The sequence below is a fragment of the Megalobrama amblycephala genome, linkage group LG5 (genome assembly GCF_018812025.1).
Source record: "Megalobrama amblycephala isolate DHTTF-2021 linkage group LG5, ASM1881202v1, whole genome shotgun sequence".
In the NCBI taxonomy this organism is placed as follows: domain Eukaryota; kingdom Metazoa; phylum Chordata; class Actinopteri; order Cypriniformes; family Xenocyprididae; genus Megalobrama; species Megalobrama amblycephala.
In genome coordinates, this window is record NC_063048.1 from 32,195,816 (window position 1) to 32,213,332 (window position 17,517).

The 17,517-nt window shown below is 35.7% G+C and overlaps 1 protein-coding gene across 4 annotated transcripts in view; it reads right to left on the bottom strand.

Moving 5' to 3' along the window:
• Positions 1-436: 436 nt before the first annotated feature.
• kidins220a (kinase D-interacting substrate 220a) overlaps positions 437-17,517 on the bottom strand; it is a 75,087-nt gene continuing 58,006 nt past the window's right edge. For 3 of the 4 annotated variants that reach the window (XM_048191874.1, XM_048191873.1, XM_048191876.1), the window contains 5 exons: positions 14,849-14,878; positions 11,627-11,764; positions 8,396-8,494; positions 4,992-5,222; positions 437-2,008 (listed from right to left, as the gene is read on the bottom strand). In XM_048191874.1, the coding sequence (XP_048047831.1) occupies positions 965-2,008; positions 4,992-5,222; positions 8,396-8,494; positions 11,627-11,764; positions 14,849-14,878 (1,542 nt within the window). In that variant the 3' untranslated portion in view covers positions 437-964. The remainder of the gene's footprint in view (positions 2,009-4,991; positions 5,223-8,395; positions 8,495-11,626; positions 11,765-14,848; positions 14,879-17,517) is intronic. The other variant, XM_048191875.1, reaches the window with a different exon arrangement.

Here is a 17,517-nt window from a genome sequence, read left to right on the forward strand (position 1 = left end):
TAAGGTTCATTAGTTAAACATTAAATGTATCAATTAACATGAACTAACCATGAGCAATACATTTGTTACTGTATTTATTCATTTTTTTAATGTTAGTTAATATAAATACAGTTGTTCATTGTTCATGCTAGTTCACAGTGCATTAACTAATGTTAACAAGATTTTAATAATGTATTAGTAAATGTTGAAATTAACATTAATAAAGATTAATAGATGTTGTAGAAGAGGTTCATTATTAGTTCATGTTAACTTCAGTTCGTGTTAATTTCAACATTTACTAATACATTATTAAAATCTTGTTAACATTAGTTAATGCACTGTGAATTAACATGAATAAACAATGAACAGCTGGATTTATATTAACATTAACAAAAATTAATAAATACAGTTAGTTCATGTTAGTTAATACTTAAACTAATGTTAAAAAAAAATGAAACCTTATTGTAAAGTGTTACCAAAAACTTTTAAAACCATACATTTTAGGCTAGATTTATGCTAAAATAACTTATTTCATTGTAATAATGGTCAATTTCTTCTTTTATGAACCTTTAAATATTCTGTATGCAAACTAAGCAAAAATACCAATTAAGAGTGATAGCTAATTTTGAGTTTGTGTGTTAACTATGAAAAGAATCTAATCTGAACAAACACCATGATAATGTGCAGTAACAGCTCATGAACGAAGGGTTTTGCTGAACTTTTGCAGTCGTTAGACTGTTTTACAGTAATTTAACCTTCAGCAGTTAAAGCAGAGGTGACCACTTCTGTTCCTGGAGATGTAGGGGTGAATTCAGGTTGATTGGGACACTTTTTCCAAGTCATTTCAAAGTGTCCCAATCACCCTGAATTCACACTACAAAGTTCAAAGTTCAGCTCCAACCCTGATCAAATGCACCACAACCAGCTAAAAAGGATCTATGAATGGAGACTTGGGCATCCTTGAGTTAAATAAAGCTGGTTGCGCTCAGAGGACACTCTCTCGTTCCTCAGCGGCATCGGTGGTGGGACCGGTGGCGCTCTTGCGTTGGACTCCACGCAGGTTCTGGTTGGGTAGTGTGGTGGTGTCTGTGCTGGATCCTGGTCTTATAATGAGTGCGGGGCAGTCGGTGGAGTCAGAGGTCTCCTGCTGGGTGCTGTTGTTGATGTTGTTGTTGAGCGCAGTGTTGTCGGTCGAGCAGTTGAGGTTACTCACGGCTGAAGCGGGCCAGCTCTCCTCAGGGCTACTGCTGTCAGACAGAGCGTCAGAGCAGATGGACATCCTGGCCACGGCCTCGTCTTGAAGGTTGCCCAGCCTGTGTGGCAAGACTCGCTTTTTAACCGGGCTTTCAAGAACCAGTTCGATCAGATGGGCCTCTTCTTCTTTCTTCTCACTGGACTTCTCCTCCACCTCCTGGGCCGCTTCACTCTCCTCGTCTTGTAGCGAGTGGTCGGATGAGCTCCCGCTGGACCTCACTCCGGAGTCAGATGATTTCTTATCCAGCATGATGTCTGAGACGAAGCTCTTCCCTTTAGCTAAGAGGCCTAGATCTGGTTCGGCGGCCCAGGGTTCCTCTCTCAGCAGCGGGGTGGCGTCGGTCTCCTCGTCCCCCGAGTCTTCTTCATCGCTCGGCACGCTGTGGTAACAAGGCCCCTGGCCTTTGGTCTTGCGTCTGGGTGTGATTTTAGCAGCAGACCCATGCTCATCCTCCTCCGTAATGGGGTCTAGAAGACCACCGTCCGGGGCAGAGGACAAGGCCGCCATAGTGTCTGCGGGTTTGGAGCCATTTTTGGCATAGGGTTTGTGCCAGTCTTGCTCACCTTCCTTAGTCTTCTCCTCAGAGCTGGATGAGAGGAGCTGAGCGGGACTCTCTCGTCCAGCAGCAGACACCTCCAGCTGGGACATGTGGGAGATGTACTCCTGGTAAGCATTGTGATACTCGGCCTGCTGCTTGTCGGTCAGCCTACAGATGTCGTTGGAAGACTCCTGAGAGTTCAGGCTAGATACGCTGGGCGTCCGGTGAGTGTTGGCCTAAAGGAGAAGAGCAGGTCAATGAATTTAGACTGTAATTTGAGGGAGAACATGTTAGATGAGATCACATTTCTGGTAGCAAACACACAGCCAACGCTAGGCCTGTCACGATAACGATGCGATAAACAATATTATTGTCATTTTAAGACCATTTTATGCCACTGAATATATAATCATAATATAACAGCATAATAATGCAAGTAGGCCTACTCACTTTCAAATGACAACAACCATTTCATTCTTTAGATCATGGAAATGAAGGATCAAAAAATGTAATATTCTAAATAAAAAACTTGAATAAATGGTAATGGAGATTTTCCATTTACAGATTTTTCCCTGACATTATATGAACAAAGACATTTATATTTGCACGAACAGTGAATTGCGGCTTTGAAATCGAGAGCATTCGGACTTGTTCTTCCAAACTGTCTGTAGTTGTCAGGAAAACACTATAACGCCTCAAATAATGCCATTTTTTTCACCTGTCGATGTCTGCTCTGTGTAGGAACTGCAGATGATGGCATGATTGGCAAAATGTTGGTGACATTCATTATAATCTAAACATAATGGGCGATATATTGTGTCACCAAAAATGATTGAGGTCATGTACATATATTGCACGATAAGTCGATATATTGATTATTGTGACAAGCCTAACCAACGCCCAAAATAAAACTTTCTTTCATGGAACACATTTAGCATTAGGGCTGGGTATCGATTAGAGGTGTCGCAGTGATATTTAAAAACAGAAGTTAAAGGGATAGTTCACGCCATAATGAATATTAGCCCATAATATACTCACCCTCAAGCCATCCTACAATCAGAGTTATATTAAAAAAAATCCTGGCTTGTCCAAGCTTTATAAAGGGAGTGATTGGCAGATGAGTTTTTGAAGTCCAAAAACGTATAAAAATAACATGCATGAACATGAACTTCCACGACATAGTACACAATGACATGACGTTCTATGCTATGCCATGACGTACTACGTCATGTCATTGTGTACTATGACGTGGATGTTCATGCTTTTTGGAAGCAAGTCGAATGTGTATGGCCGTCACGCCGGAAGCTCGTTATTTTACTTTATAACGTTTTAAATAAGGATATTTGTACAACACAAATGCATCGATTCACTTTAGAAGGCCTTTATTCGTGACTTTATTGCACCACATTAAATGCAAACATATAATAAAAAAAAATTGATTTATGGATTTGAAGAAACAATCGATTTAACACGGATTAATTTAACTTCCAGATGTTCAAACCTGGCATGTTCAACTAAATTTCTTTGACTGTTCTTCATAAAAGACTATCACATGGCTTCAGAAGACATGGAATAAGTAACTCCTTGTGTTCTACGAGAAGTTATAGGGTTCCAGAAAAATGACGGTGAGTTGATGACCACCGACTCTTTTTGAGTGAACTATCCCTTTGTAGAGACACTAGTTGCGTTCCAAACGATTCCAAAGTGTGGAATGTTGGACACTTCATGGTCTTAACTTTTCTTATGTTTCCTTTCAAATGTTGAATGATAAAATAAACTAATAAAGTTCCATTTTTAGTCTGGTCTGCCTCAGCAGTGTAACAGCACTCGTCAATGTCAAAATGATTGAGAAGGCCAATCAAATCAAAGTAGGCGGGGTTTACCGTTCTCAGAAGTAGAGCGTGAATTCCAGTGTGAAGCGTCGGTTTAATGTTGAAAGAGTGAGGTAAGATGTAAATAGCAAAAATACATGTCAACTGTTTTGTGACAGAAATGTTAAACGACCGACAGTAACATCCAGTGATGCAAACTACATGACTTTTTTCCCCAAATATGGCCGTTCTAAATTGAAAATATGAGTGTTACGAGCCAAGAAACATTTTACGTTTTCAACATATTAGGCATATAAAGAAAAGTACATGTGTGCATATTTGAATGCAAATAGATTATTTCCCAACTACAATTAGACCAAGAATTTCCTTTACTGTTCTGTTTCTTTATGCTTTATAAAAAAATTGGCCCCCCCCCCAATGTTCAAGACATGGTTACGGCCTTATTGTAGAGTGTATGAATTCTAGCAGGCTTGAGAACTTCTCAAATTTTACAACATGGAAGCATTTTACAATTTTTTTTGTTTGTTTTTGCGCACAAAAAGTATTCTCGTCGCTTCATAACATTAAGGTTGAACCACTGTAGTTCTCTGGACCTTGAATGTGGTAATTTTGTTGCTTTCTATGGGAGATAAAAAACCTCTTGGATTTCATCAAAAACATCTTAATTTGTGTTCTGAAGGTCTTACGGGTTTTGAACAGCATGAAGGTGAGTAATTAATGACAGAAATTTCATTTTTGGTCGAACTAACCCTTTAATATCCCACCTCTTATCCACACTGTCTTTTCTTCATACATCATTCAGCTACTCATACTACACAACACCTTGCTGCGTTTTCACTGTGTGAACACTACTTAGGCTACAAAATGGTGTAAAACAGCGTAGAAGTATGCGAAACGGGACGCACCAAAAGTCTATGTACACAACCAACTTCCATGATGCTAATCTAAACCATTATGAGCTCTTGCTTGTGTCGCAACACCTTGCCAAGTGTTAACAGATGAGAGCAGAAATAGCTATCTCTGTGTGATAGAGAGCTAGCGTGTGTGTGGTCAGCTCTTCACTTCCTCTGCCCATCTAGGTCAGAAAACACTCCGTTTGTCACCCACTAAACCACATGCTATTTTCATGCTGATGAGAGACTACTGAAAAGCAGAAGCTGCGCTCCAAAGTGACAAAATGCAACAGTGAAGAAAATGTTAGGTTAAAAAGGTGCAACAACAACAACGAGAAAAATGCCAGTTTCTTTGTTTCCACACGCACATATGTTTGCGTTTGCCTCTATGTATATAATCAGGGCGTCTTCTCGTGGTGTGCACCTGTGTTTATCTATAGGCTGTACTTCAGTGTTGACGTGAATGCGTTTGTGTGCACAGCAGTAACACGCACCAGCCATTGGACATTGTGTTGTCTGGCGGGCTCCTCCAGGCCCACACCGCTGAGCTCTTCAAAGCTTAGGTTGAGGCTGTACGCGAAGTTTTCTGGGTTGATGGTCACGTCTTGTGGCGCTTCAGAGGGTCTGTGGGGTTGGGGTTGAATCAACACGCTGCTGCCCTGCTCGCTGCACGCTCCAGATTCATCATGCAGCAGCTGGTTCTCCACATGACGCTGCTCTAGAACCTACAGCACAAATACAGCAGTGTTTAAATGGATTCAACAGCAAGAGTGCATTTTATTCATTGAGCAAGAAGAATAAAAATCACAGACTATCTTTGTGAAGCTGTTTTCTTCTCTTCTTGATTCTTAAAATGCTAAAATATTAAAACTGTTCAGACAGGATTAGATTTTTAAACAACAAATTAGATTAATTAAAAACACAAGCATAAACAACGTCTGCAAAGTTATGACATTCAAAGTTCAATGCAAAGGGAGATATTTTGTTTTAAAGAATGCTGTTTAAGGACTACAACAAATGGCTGGTAGGGACTACAACCCTATCACTAACCCTAAAATTTACATAAACCCTGCCCCTGAGAACACGCAACAAACGGGGTGAGGCCATGTTGGGCTGCTTTAGAGAAGAGGAAGAGTTGTTGTAGTAGATTATTGTTACTATAAGGTCATTTTACGCCGGACTGCTTCACAAATGAGGGTCAATTCAACACTGGATTTGCACAAGAGATTAACATGACGGCACATGCTAGTGGATGAGTTGAATCAACTCCACAACAACTACATAAATTTATCCACTAACCATTCAGAAACATCCAGTTTCATTCTAAAAGTTGTAACTTTTTCCTGAGTCTCTCCATCAGTGTCGACTCCGGTTTGAACAATGTAAGGCTGAACACCGTTACTGACAATCCTCATTTTGGCTGCGTGAGATTCTCCAGCTTTGTTGTTGTTCAGCTACTGAAGTGCAAACTGTTAAAGCTCCGCCCTCTTCTGGAAAGGGGGCCGGGAGCAGCAGCTCATTTGCATTTAAAGAGACACACACAAAAACTGTGTATTTTTGCTAACAGCCGAAGAGGGGCAAATTTGACAAGCTATAATAAATGATCTGTGGGGTATTTTGAGCTGAAACTTCTCAGACACATTCTGGGGACACCAGAGACTTATATTACATCTTGTAAAAAGGGCATTATAGGTCCCCTTTAAATGTTCAAAAAGTACACTATAATGTATTTGAAATACATTTATTTTGTGCTTAGTATACTTCAAATACATTTACACATTTATGTGCTAAATAAAAATAACATGCAATTGTATTTTTTGGTATATTAAGCTGGTATACTTAAAGTCTAAAATTGGAACAACTAATTTTGTACCTAATGCACTTTAATTGTGGGGAAGTAGTGCTAAGGTCCAACTAAAGATGTACTTTGAAGTATATTTGATTGTGCTAAGGTGGAACTATTGCAAGTATACTTTAGCTACACTTTACATATCTTGCATTTAAAGACTGATATTATACAAAGATCATACAATCCTTAATAGTGATATTAAAACACTTTGTAGGCATATGATAATATTAAGAAATGTGCATTGTGCAATAAAGAAATACTCCAAATAAAGTTTAATTATAATTTTATATCAGTCTTAAGTGATCACTTTCTAAAAAAGAAAGAAAAAGAAAAATCCTACTGACACCAAACATTTGAATGATAGTCTATGTGATATAAATATAAAATTAAGAATAATTGGACTCTGCTTAATGAGTTAATATTTCTTTTTACATTTGGTGAGATGGCATTTTTTTCAGCACATCCCACAGATGCTCGACTGGATTGAGATCTGGGGAAATCGGAGGCCAAGTCAACACCTCAAACTCGTTGTTGTGCTCCTCAAACCATTCCTGAACCATTTTTGCTTTGTGTCAGGACGCATTATACTGCTGAAAGAGGCCACAGCCACCAGGGAATACAGTTTCCATGAAAGGATGCAAATGGTCTGCAACAATGCTTAGGTAGGTGGTACGTGTCAAAGTAACATCCACATGGATAGCAGGACCCAAGGTTTCCCAGCAGAACATTGCCCAAAGCATCACACTGCCTCTGCCGGCTTACCTTCTTCCCATAGTGCATCCTGGTGCCATGTGTTCCCCAGGTAAGCGACGCACACGCTCACGGCCATCCACGTGATGTAAAAGAAAACATGATTCATTTTTCTTCCATTGCTCCGTGGTCCAGTTCTGATGCTCACGTGTCCACTGTTGGCTCTTTCGGCAGTGGACAGGGGTCAGCATGAACACCCTGACTAGTTTTCAGCTATGCAGCTCCATACACAACAAACTGCGATGTACTGTGTATTCTGACACCTTTCTATCAGAACCAGCATTAACTTCTTGAGCAATTTGAGCTACAGTAGCTCGTCTGTTGGATTGGACCACACGGGCCAGCCTTCGTTCCCCACGTGCATCAATGAGCCTCGGCCACCCATGACCCTGTCGCCGGTTCACCACTGTTCCTTCCTTGGAGCACTTTTGAAAGATACTGACCACTGCAGACCGGGAACACCCCACAAGAGCTGCAGTTTTGGAGATGCTCTGACCCAGTCATCTAGCATCATAATTTGGCCCTTGTCAAACTCACTCAAATCCTTACATTTTTCCTGCTTCTAACACATCAACTTTGAGGACAAAATATTCACTTGCTGCCTAATATATCCCACTCACTAACAGGTGCCGTGATGAAGAGATAATCAGTGTTATTCACTTCACCTGTCAGTGCTCATAATGTTATGCCTGATCGGTGTATATAATTAAAATAATAAATAATAATAGAAACAACACATTTGTGAAACAAGAATGTTACCTGACCTCAGAGAAAAAGAGTCCCTTTTGAATAGGGCTTTAGTTTTAAGCAACATGGATACAAAGACCAAAAAAAATAATTTGTGCTTCACTAAGGCATTTATGTGAAATCGCTGAATGGCCGTAGTCCTATGTGAAACCTTTAAGGCATGCCAATATCACAACTAGCCCCAAGTCGTTCCATTTGGACTCGTTTCCAGCCTGAAGAATGCTACTTTCTTGTAAACGTCAAGCTATTCAGATCTTCAAGTGGACACTGAGCTCCCACTGACAATAACCCTCCTTCATCCAGAAAGCAGCCATCTTGGACCAGATGGCTGCCTGCTTGCTGGCAACACAACATTCGTTTGTATAAGCGCAAATGGAAATCTGATCAACACAGCTACATGTGTTCCTTATTTCAACCCCATCCAGCCTTCTTCACTATAGAGAGATTAGCTGCGTGCTAAACATTACAAACCACAAACGGAAAGATGACCACTATCTGATCTGAATGTGTAGGATTAAGAACAGAAAAATCACAAGTCAGCTGATGTCTTACCATGGACCTGAAGAGATGCCAATCTCCAAAGTTCATGTTCATTTCCTTCTTGAGCTCATCAAGGTTGCACTGAGACAGAACCCGACCGTTCACGTTGGCCTGCAGCGACAGAATTTGACAAAAACATTATGGCATTAAAAAATAGCTTACAAACTTTAGATCAATTTGATCTTAGCAGTATGTTGGGGGTTGAAACAAAGTTCACAGTAGAGATGTTTAAGTATGCAGGCTGATGGGACACAGCTGGCAGGTTGACTAATGGATGTCTAATGGAGACATCAGAAATGTCATTGCTTCCTTCAGATGTTGTCCAGTGGAAAGAAAGGCTTCATTGTGAACCTCTGTATGCTCCACATGGAGCTGATATAACTACTCTTTTCCAATAGATGAACATGTGTTTACAGGGATAGACTAATTTACCACACATCAGGTCTCAGTCCCATTTTTTTTTTTTCACTTTTCTCTTAGAAATCAGTATTATTTTTATTTTATTTTTTTTTCTCACGAAAAGAGTACAAAATAAGAGACTTTCAGAAAATGTTAAATCACCTTCTGAAGATAAAATAAATATTATATGAACAGTTTTATTTTCTATTCATTTTATATAAAGTTGGTGGATAGTATGTAGTGGACAATAACAAAGCATATCTACTTCGTTACTGTACTTAAAGGGATAGTTCATCCAAAAATGAATATTCTGTCATCATTTAATCACCCTCGAATCATTCCAAACCTGTATGAATTCATATTTTGAAGATATTTTGAAAAAGGTGGGTAACTAAACAGATGATGGACCCTATTTACTTCCATAGTATTTTTTTCCATACTATGGACGTCAGTGGCTACCATCAACTGTTCTGCAGATGAAAGAAATTTATACAGGTTTGGAACAACTTGAGGGTAGGGAAGAGGATTAGGGCCAAGCAATAATAAAAAAATAAAACCATCTCGAGATTAAAGTTGTTAAATTTCGAGAAAAAAGTCTAAATAAAATGTTGAGAATAAAGTCATTAAATTACGAGAAAAAAGTCGTTAAATTATGAGAACAAATTCGTAATTTAACGAGTTTATTCTCAACATTTTATCTCAACCTTTTTCTCAAAATTTATCGAGTTTTTTCTCGTAATTTAACGAGTTTATGCTCAACATTTTATCTCGACCTTTTTCTCGAAATTTAACGATTTTTTTCTCGTAATTTAACGAGTTTATTCAACATTTTATCTCGACTTTTTTCTTGAAATTTAACGAGTTTATTCTCAACATTTTATTTCGACTTTTTTCTCGAAATTTAACGAGTTTATTCAACATTTTATCTCGACTTTTTTCTTGAAATTTAACGAGTTTATTCTCAACATTTTATTTCGACTTTTTTCTCGCAATTTAACGAGTTTTTTCTCATAATGTAACGAGTTTATTCAACATTTTATCTCGACTTTTTTCTTGAAATTTAACGAGTTTATTCTCAACATTTTATTTCGACTTTTTTCTCGTAATTTTATGACTTTATTCTCAACATTTTATCTCGACTTTTTTCTTGAAATGTAACGAGTTTTTTCTCATAATTTTACGAGTTTATTCTCAACATTTTATCTCGACCCTTTTCTCGAAATTTAACAAGTTTTTTCTCGAAATTTAACAACTTTAATCTCAAGATGGTTTTATTGTTTTATTATTGCTTGGCCCTAATCCTCTTCCGTATGAGGGTGAGTAAATGATGACAGAATTTTCATTTTTGAGTGAACTATCCCTTTAAGTACATATTCAAGTATCTGTACTTTATCATAGTCTTTTTATTTTGGGAAACTTTTGCTTCACTACTTTCCAAAGAATAATATTGTACTACATTCCATAAAAACAATATCGCCTGTGTTACTTCAAACTGAAGAAATTTCCACTCCCTCTGAGATGCAAGAGCAACGTTCAGTTCGTGAACCTGCTGAATTGGTTCACAAACAAGACTGAATGATTCATTAGCAAATTGGACTGATCCAATTGCAGCCTATTGAGTCAACAACTCACTGATTCACTGATCCGGTCAAAACGAGCCAAAAACAGGGATATCATCATCGTAGCTTAAATGTGCGTGCAATTGATGCAGTGAAAAGTTACTGAGTTTTAGTATTGATTATTGTCAATTAAACCCTATTTAGGTCATGACTAACAGTTTTTTGTGAACTAATCTGCTATAAAACTAGTATGTTTGTATAGCATTAACGGATTTTGTCCCATGTGTCGTTTGTACATTGTATTTTTATGCTATTTGTTGCCAATATTTACACAAATTTAGTCCCCCCCCCCCCCATTTTAAAATACTATATGGTACATTAGTTCACTTGTTTGCACACTTGAATTATCCATAACTTAAATTGATATTTCAGTAGGCTGTGTTATTAAAAAAAAAAAAAAAAAAGTTAGCTTATTTGCAAAATTTTAGACTACTGACTAGCGCTGCCTAAAATAAATACAAGGTTCATAAGAACTTTTTACTTTTAATATTTAAGTATCATAAAAACTAAGTAAAATTAAAAAAGATTAAAATTAAAAATGAGTGCATATACATTAATTGGAGCAGTATTTTAATAGTGTAAAAGAAATGAACACTTTTATTCAGCAAGGATGCATTAAACTGATCACACTTTACAGTAAAGACTTTTAAATTATTACAACAAAAATCCATTTCAAATAAATGCTTTTTGTGACCTGTCTATTCATCAGCGAATCCTGAAATAAATAAATAAACTATACTAAAAATAAACTGTCTTCAAAATTAATAATAAGAAATGTTTCTTGAGTGCCAAATCAGCATATTAGGATGATTTCTGTAGGATCAATCAAACAGTTATTTTAAATTGTAGTAATATTTCATAATATTACCATTTTATCAAATAAATGCAGTCTTGGTGAGCATAAGAGGCTTCTATCAAAAACATTATCATCATCAACCTCATCATCCAGTAGCAGTTGTATTGCTTAATATTTTTGTAGAAAATATTAAATATAAATATTTTTATGGATTCTTTGATGAACAGAATGTGCAAAAGAACATCTTTATGGGAAATATACACTACTGTTCAAAAATTTCAGGTCAAATAAACACCTAATATTTTAAAGAAGCAATGGAACAACAAAGTGTACTCTGTTTGTAAAAAAGTGCCTATTACGTGCACAATAAAAATCGCAGGCCAAACCTTTAAACGGCCAGACCTTTTAGTGCACTCCTCCAGAACATACCTTTTTGATTGTGCCGATGTACTGTTCCAGCATGCTGGAGTCCAGGCCCTGGATCTGTCTGAGCTTCTCACACACTCCATCAATGCTAAGAGAACTGAGGAGGACCTGAGCTCCACTAGAAACCACAGAACCAGAGCCCTACACACATACAAGAATATATTCAATAATAATAATTCATAATGCATTCTGGGATAGCAAGGCATGAGAGATGGTCAAAGCCATGCAATGCAAAAGCAGTACAACTGAAGAAAAGCCAAAGCAGTAATCCAATGTCATCTCAGTGTGAGGAACTCCTGAGCAGTTATGGATGAAGGAACATGATACTTGATGGAAATTTCTTTCTGTCAAAGTCATGTATGCAAGCTATCATTTCAAGACTTTGTGGAAAGTAAAATAAATGTTTAATATAAAATGCTAATGTTTAGTCATCAAGTGTAGACAGTGTGAGCCCCAAGATCTTTAAATTGGTCTGTCTGTCAGTGTTTGTTACATAGTTGTGTCAGCCCAGTTAACAACCCAGTTAATGCAACAAAATGCATCTATTCTATTCTATTCTATTCTATACTGCCCAACCAAAAAAAAAAAAAAATTCAGTTTGGATTTAAATAGGCAAATGCTTAAGAGTCTATGGATGGATCATTATTACAGTGATTATTATGTTTCTAGCATGTTATATGTTTAGCAATGGTTCTTCTAACCCTAATGCTGGAGTGTGCAGCTTTTCATTTCTTAAACCACCTCGGAAGATACATCATGGCCATATTCCAGGATGACAATGTCAAGATTCATCAGGCTCAAATTGTGAAAGAATGGTTGGGAGGGAGCATGAAAAATCATTTTCACACATGAATTGACCCTTCGCCGGGAGTTTGATTGACAGGCGATCTAACCAATCATAACGCCGAATCCGTCATTTTGTCCAACAAAGCAGTCAGGAGTTAGAAGATTAACCTCGGTGGACTTGAACTTGAAAAATTGTGTGTACTTAGGTCTTTCACAAGCTGCTTGAGCTGAGGCACTACAACAATCTGTCATGACACATTAAAAGAGCCACAAAACGGTTTTTATTGTTCAAATTTCTTAAAATTACACAATTTGAAAGCTAGGACTTTAATATCATAAGTAACCTGCTCTGTCTTGTCTGTCGACGTGTTGTCAGTGTCCTCTTTGCTCCGTGATGTATTTTTCACTGTGTGGTGTGACAGCGCCAAAGGAGACTTTACAGAGTGCTCACCTCTTGCATTGTCAATACAAGATCTCGACCAAAAATTGGTCCACCTCTTGATGGAAATAACATCATAACATTTATCATGTGTGAAAATTATTCTTTATGCTCCCTCACAACCATTCTTTCACAATTTGAGCCTGATGAATCTTGACATTGTCATCCTGGAATATGGCCATTATACATCTTCCTACATGGTTGTTTAAGAAATGAAAAGCTACACACTCCATCGATTATGGTTAAAAGATCTGTTGCCAAACATAAAACATGCTAGAAACATAATCACTGTAATAATGATCCATCCACAGACTCTTAAGTATTTGCCTATTTAAATCCAAACAGTGACTTTTTTTTGGCCAGGCAGTGTATAGTATAGTATAGTATAGTATAGTATAGTATAGTATAATATAATATAATATAATATAATATAATATAATATAATATAATATAATATAATATAATATAATATAATATAATATAATATAATATAATATAATATAATATAATATAATATAATATAATATAATATAATATAATACATATATAATATAATATAATATAATATAATATAATATAATATAATATAATAAATAGAGTTCAGATGCAAAAGCCACTAAACGCCACCTCCGTCAAAAATGAGATAATGAAATTGAGCGAAAGCTCTCCACACATAGTATACGTTCAAATACTTTCGCTTCAAATCCATTAAATCCCAGTGTCAGCCCATTCAGAAATACTGGTTTGTTTGCAGAAACTGCTAAATGCCACTTCCCTTGGTCAGAAAAAGCCTCTGAAGAACAAAAGTCCACAGAAGAATCAATCAGAAGACACAAATCGAATCATATGATTTCAAGATGAATGACTGTGTGCGTATTAGCCGGCTTTCAGGTTTTTTTTTTTAAATCATGTTTTGTCCATCGTTACAGTGGCAGTGACAGGATTTCACAAGTAGCAAGTAAACACAACAGTGTTCCTGCTGCTGTAAAACTGACAGAAACCGGCGTTTTACTATGTCTTGTTGTCCAAAGAGGTGGACTTAGAGGTTTTTGCGAGAAAAAAAAAAAAAAACACACACACATGGGCTTTTGCGGCAAAAGAAAGACAAATTTGTTAAATAGCAATGAACTGACTAATAACTTTCAAAAACGAATAACCTTTTCATTGCCATTAAAGTGAAATTACTGAAGCTAAACAGAAATAAAGATGCTCATTTAAAAGAAAACATGTCAGACGGACTTGGAGGTTTTTAGATCTGAACTCTTCATATATTAATTCACATGACATTTCTCCTTTGAGTCATTAGAGGCCTTAGATAACTCCATAAATGACTCACAATTAACATTTTACAAGCATCTTCTTTATATGATGATGCATCTATATCTGGGCAAGCCTTGGGAAACATCTGCTGATGAGCAGCCAAAGAAATAAATGACCATGATTCTTTGTTCACAAATGAGTGCTGTGGATTCTCAACATAGCTTGAAACCAATTGTTTTCACCTAAAATATTTGTGCTCAAGTCCTATTCATCATCAGAAGGCATGTTTACTAAGAAAAAATACAGGAAATACAAGTAAATTAGTGTTTTGAAAGCTGATTGGGTGGAACTGCAGAACACTGGAATGGAAGAAGCCAATCAAGAGGAGCCTATGAATAAATATTCTCTACATTCAATGATAATATTAGCCTGTTCTCTAAAAACTGATTTGCATTTAGATTCAAGTTCACATAAAAGTTGACAGTTTAAATGTATATGAATATTTGACAGCTTAAATTTCAGTCTGTTCTTTACATAAATCATCATATGGCTTCAGAGGACAGCATGTGATCATCACTCGTTCACATATTTTTGGCCACATAGTGCATTTAAATAAAAATTTCACAATGACAGAACTGGCTGTTCATTTTGTTCTGGTTTTAAGAGAAGCACGCCAAAATGAGCAGGAGTCCTGAAAACAACACAAACATGAGAAAACTGAAGCATTTTATTGTTTGTACCTGCTTCACTCTGAAGGGCTGGGATTTGATCTGGGAGTAACAAAAGGAGAGGAAAGGAGGGATTAGGTCACATGCTTCAATCATCAATGAATCAAACATGCACGTTATTTATGACAGATGCCGGTTTCACAGCATCCAACCTGCACCGATTTCACAGGAATGATTAGATCAAGCAGAAAACTTCACTCATAAGAACAACATTTTGGAGAAAGGACAAACTTGGCAAAGAGTTTGAACAGAAAAGACGAGAAGGAGAAACAGCGACTCGACGGCGAGAAGTTCATTCCAAACGGCCCCACCCTGATGGGCGAGTGTTCGAGCCGGGCGATAAGAGTGTAATTAGCGCGAGGGGCCGGGGAGGAGGAAACAGACGTGCGCGCTGAAGGAAGCGGCTCTCTCTGCTGATAAGAGCGGCCTCATTCAGCGAGCCGTCCCAGCACTGCTGATGCTAATCCAGCCAGCCTCTGATAGCAGCAGCCTTTCACACCACGCAGAACAAAGCAGTGATGAGGGGACAGACCAGAGAGCGGATCAAATGATGGAGGCATGACAGAGCAAAACAACAGAGCTGAAGGAAGGAGGGCAGAATATGAAGAGAGGAAGCAGTGGCAGGGCTTGACTCAAGCAACAACAGTTTAGAAGAAGGTGCAGGAATGGAGAATATGCTGGAGGAGCTGAGAGATGTGTGTGTATAGGTGGTTTTGGGGATGTGAGCATTGCTAATGTTGTTATAAAGTGATTTATGATGTAATCGGTCCAATCTGAGATGATCATGATTGTTCGCTATTTGGCCATTTTGAGATTACTGGCATTAGCAGATAACTGATTTGGCAACAGAAACGTCATTCCAGCTTGCGGTCAATGGATATTTACACAATATTTATACAATTAGTGTGCACTAAGTGTTCAATTAATTCAGAAATTGTATTTTAATTTCATAAACATTTTTAAAAGTCTCTTTTGCTCACCAAGGCTGCAATTATTCAAATAAAAAATACAGTAAAAACAGTAATATTATGAAATATTACATTTAAAATAACTGCTTTCTATTTTAATACATTTTATAAATTTAAAATAATTATTAAAATTAGTTAATCTTTAAAATGTATCCCTGTGATAAAATATTAATATTTAAAGTAAAATAAAAATATTAATACTTTTAAGGATTATTTTATGTTTTTAAAAGTCTCTTTTGCTCACCAAGGCTGTAATTATTTAAATAAAAAATACAGTAAAACAGTTATATTATGAAATATCATTACATTTAAAATAACTGCTTTCTATTTTAATACATTTTATAATTTATTCATTTAAAATAATTGTTAATTAAAACAAATTAATCTATCCCTGTGATAAAATATTAATATTAATAAATATAATATTTTTAAGAATTATTTTATGTTTCTAAAAGTCTCTTTTGCTCACCAATTCTGTAATTATTTAAATAAAAAATACAGTAAAACAGTTATATTATGAATTATCATTACATTTAAAATAACTGCTTTCTATTTTAATACATTTTATAATTTATTCATTTAAAATAATTGTTAATTAAAACAAATTAATCTATCCCTGTGATAAAATATTAATATTAATAAATATAATATTTTTAAGAATTATTTTATGTTTCTAAAAGTCTCTTTTGCTCACCAAGGCTGTAATTATTTAAATAATTAAAAAAAAAAAAAAAAAAAAAAAAAAAAAAAAACTGTAAAAACAGTAATATTAGGAAATATTACTACATTTAAAATAACTGCTTTCTATTTTAATACATTTTATAATTTATTCATTAAAATTAATTAATTAATCTATCAAATGTTTCCCTGTGATGAAATATTAATATTTAAAATTAAATAAAAATATAAATATTTTTAAGGATTATAATTTATGTTTTTAAAAAAGTCTGTTTTGCTCGCCAAGGCTGTAAATATTTAATTAAAAATACAGTAAAAACAGCAATATTCTGAAATATTGCATTTAAAAGAACTGTTTTCTGTTTTAATATTTTATATAATTTATTCATTTAAATTAATTAAAATAATCATTAATCTATAAAATGTATCCCTGTGATGAAATATTAATATTTAAAATAAAATAAAAATATTAATATTTAAGGATTATTATAATGTGTTTATGTTTTTTAATCTCTTTTGCTCACCAAGGCTGTAATTATTTAATAAGAAAAAACAGTAAAAACAATAATATTATGAAATATTACATTTAAAATAACTGCTTTCTATTTTAATACATTGTAAAATTTATTAATTTAAAATAATTAAATTTATAAAATGCATTCCAGTGATGGTAAAGTTGAATTTTCAGCATCATTACTCCAGTCTTTAGTGTCACATGATCCTTCAAGTAATAATTCTTATATGCTGATTTGCTGCTCAAGTAACATTTCTTATTATTATTATCAATGCTGAAAAGTTTTGCTGCTTAATATTTTTGTAGAAAATATGAAATATTAATATTTTTAAGGATTCTTTGATTAATAGTATGGATGTATGTATGACTGCACCACCTGACTTTTTACCAATTGATTTTGTTTTTCAAAGTCAAATCTGCATTAAAGAGTAAAGACAGGAAGTGAAACAGATGCTGAGTTCCAGCAATAGGTTGTTTGAATGCTCAAGATTTGTTAATTAGCTAAACATCAAGCTTTAGGG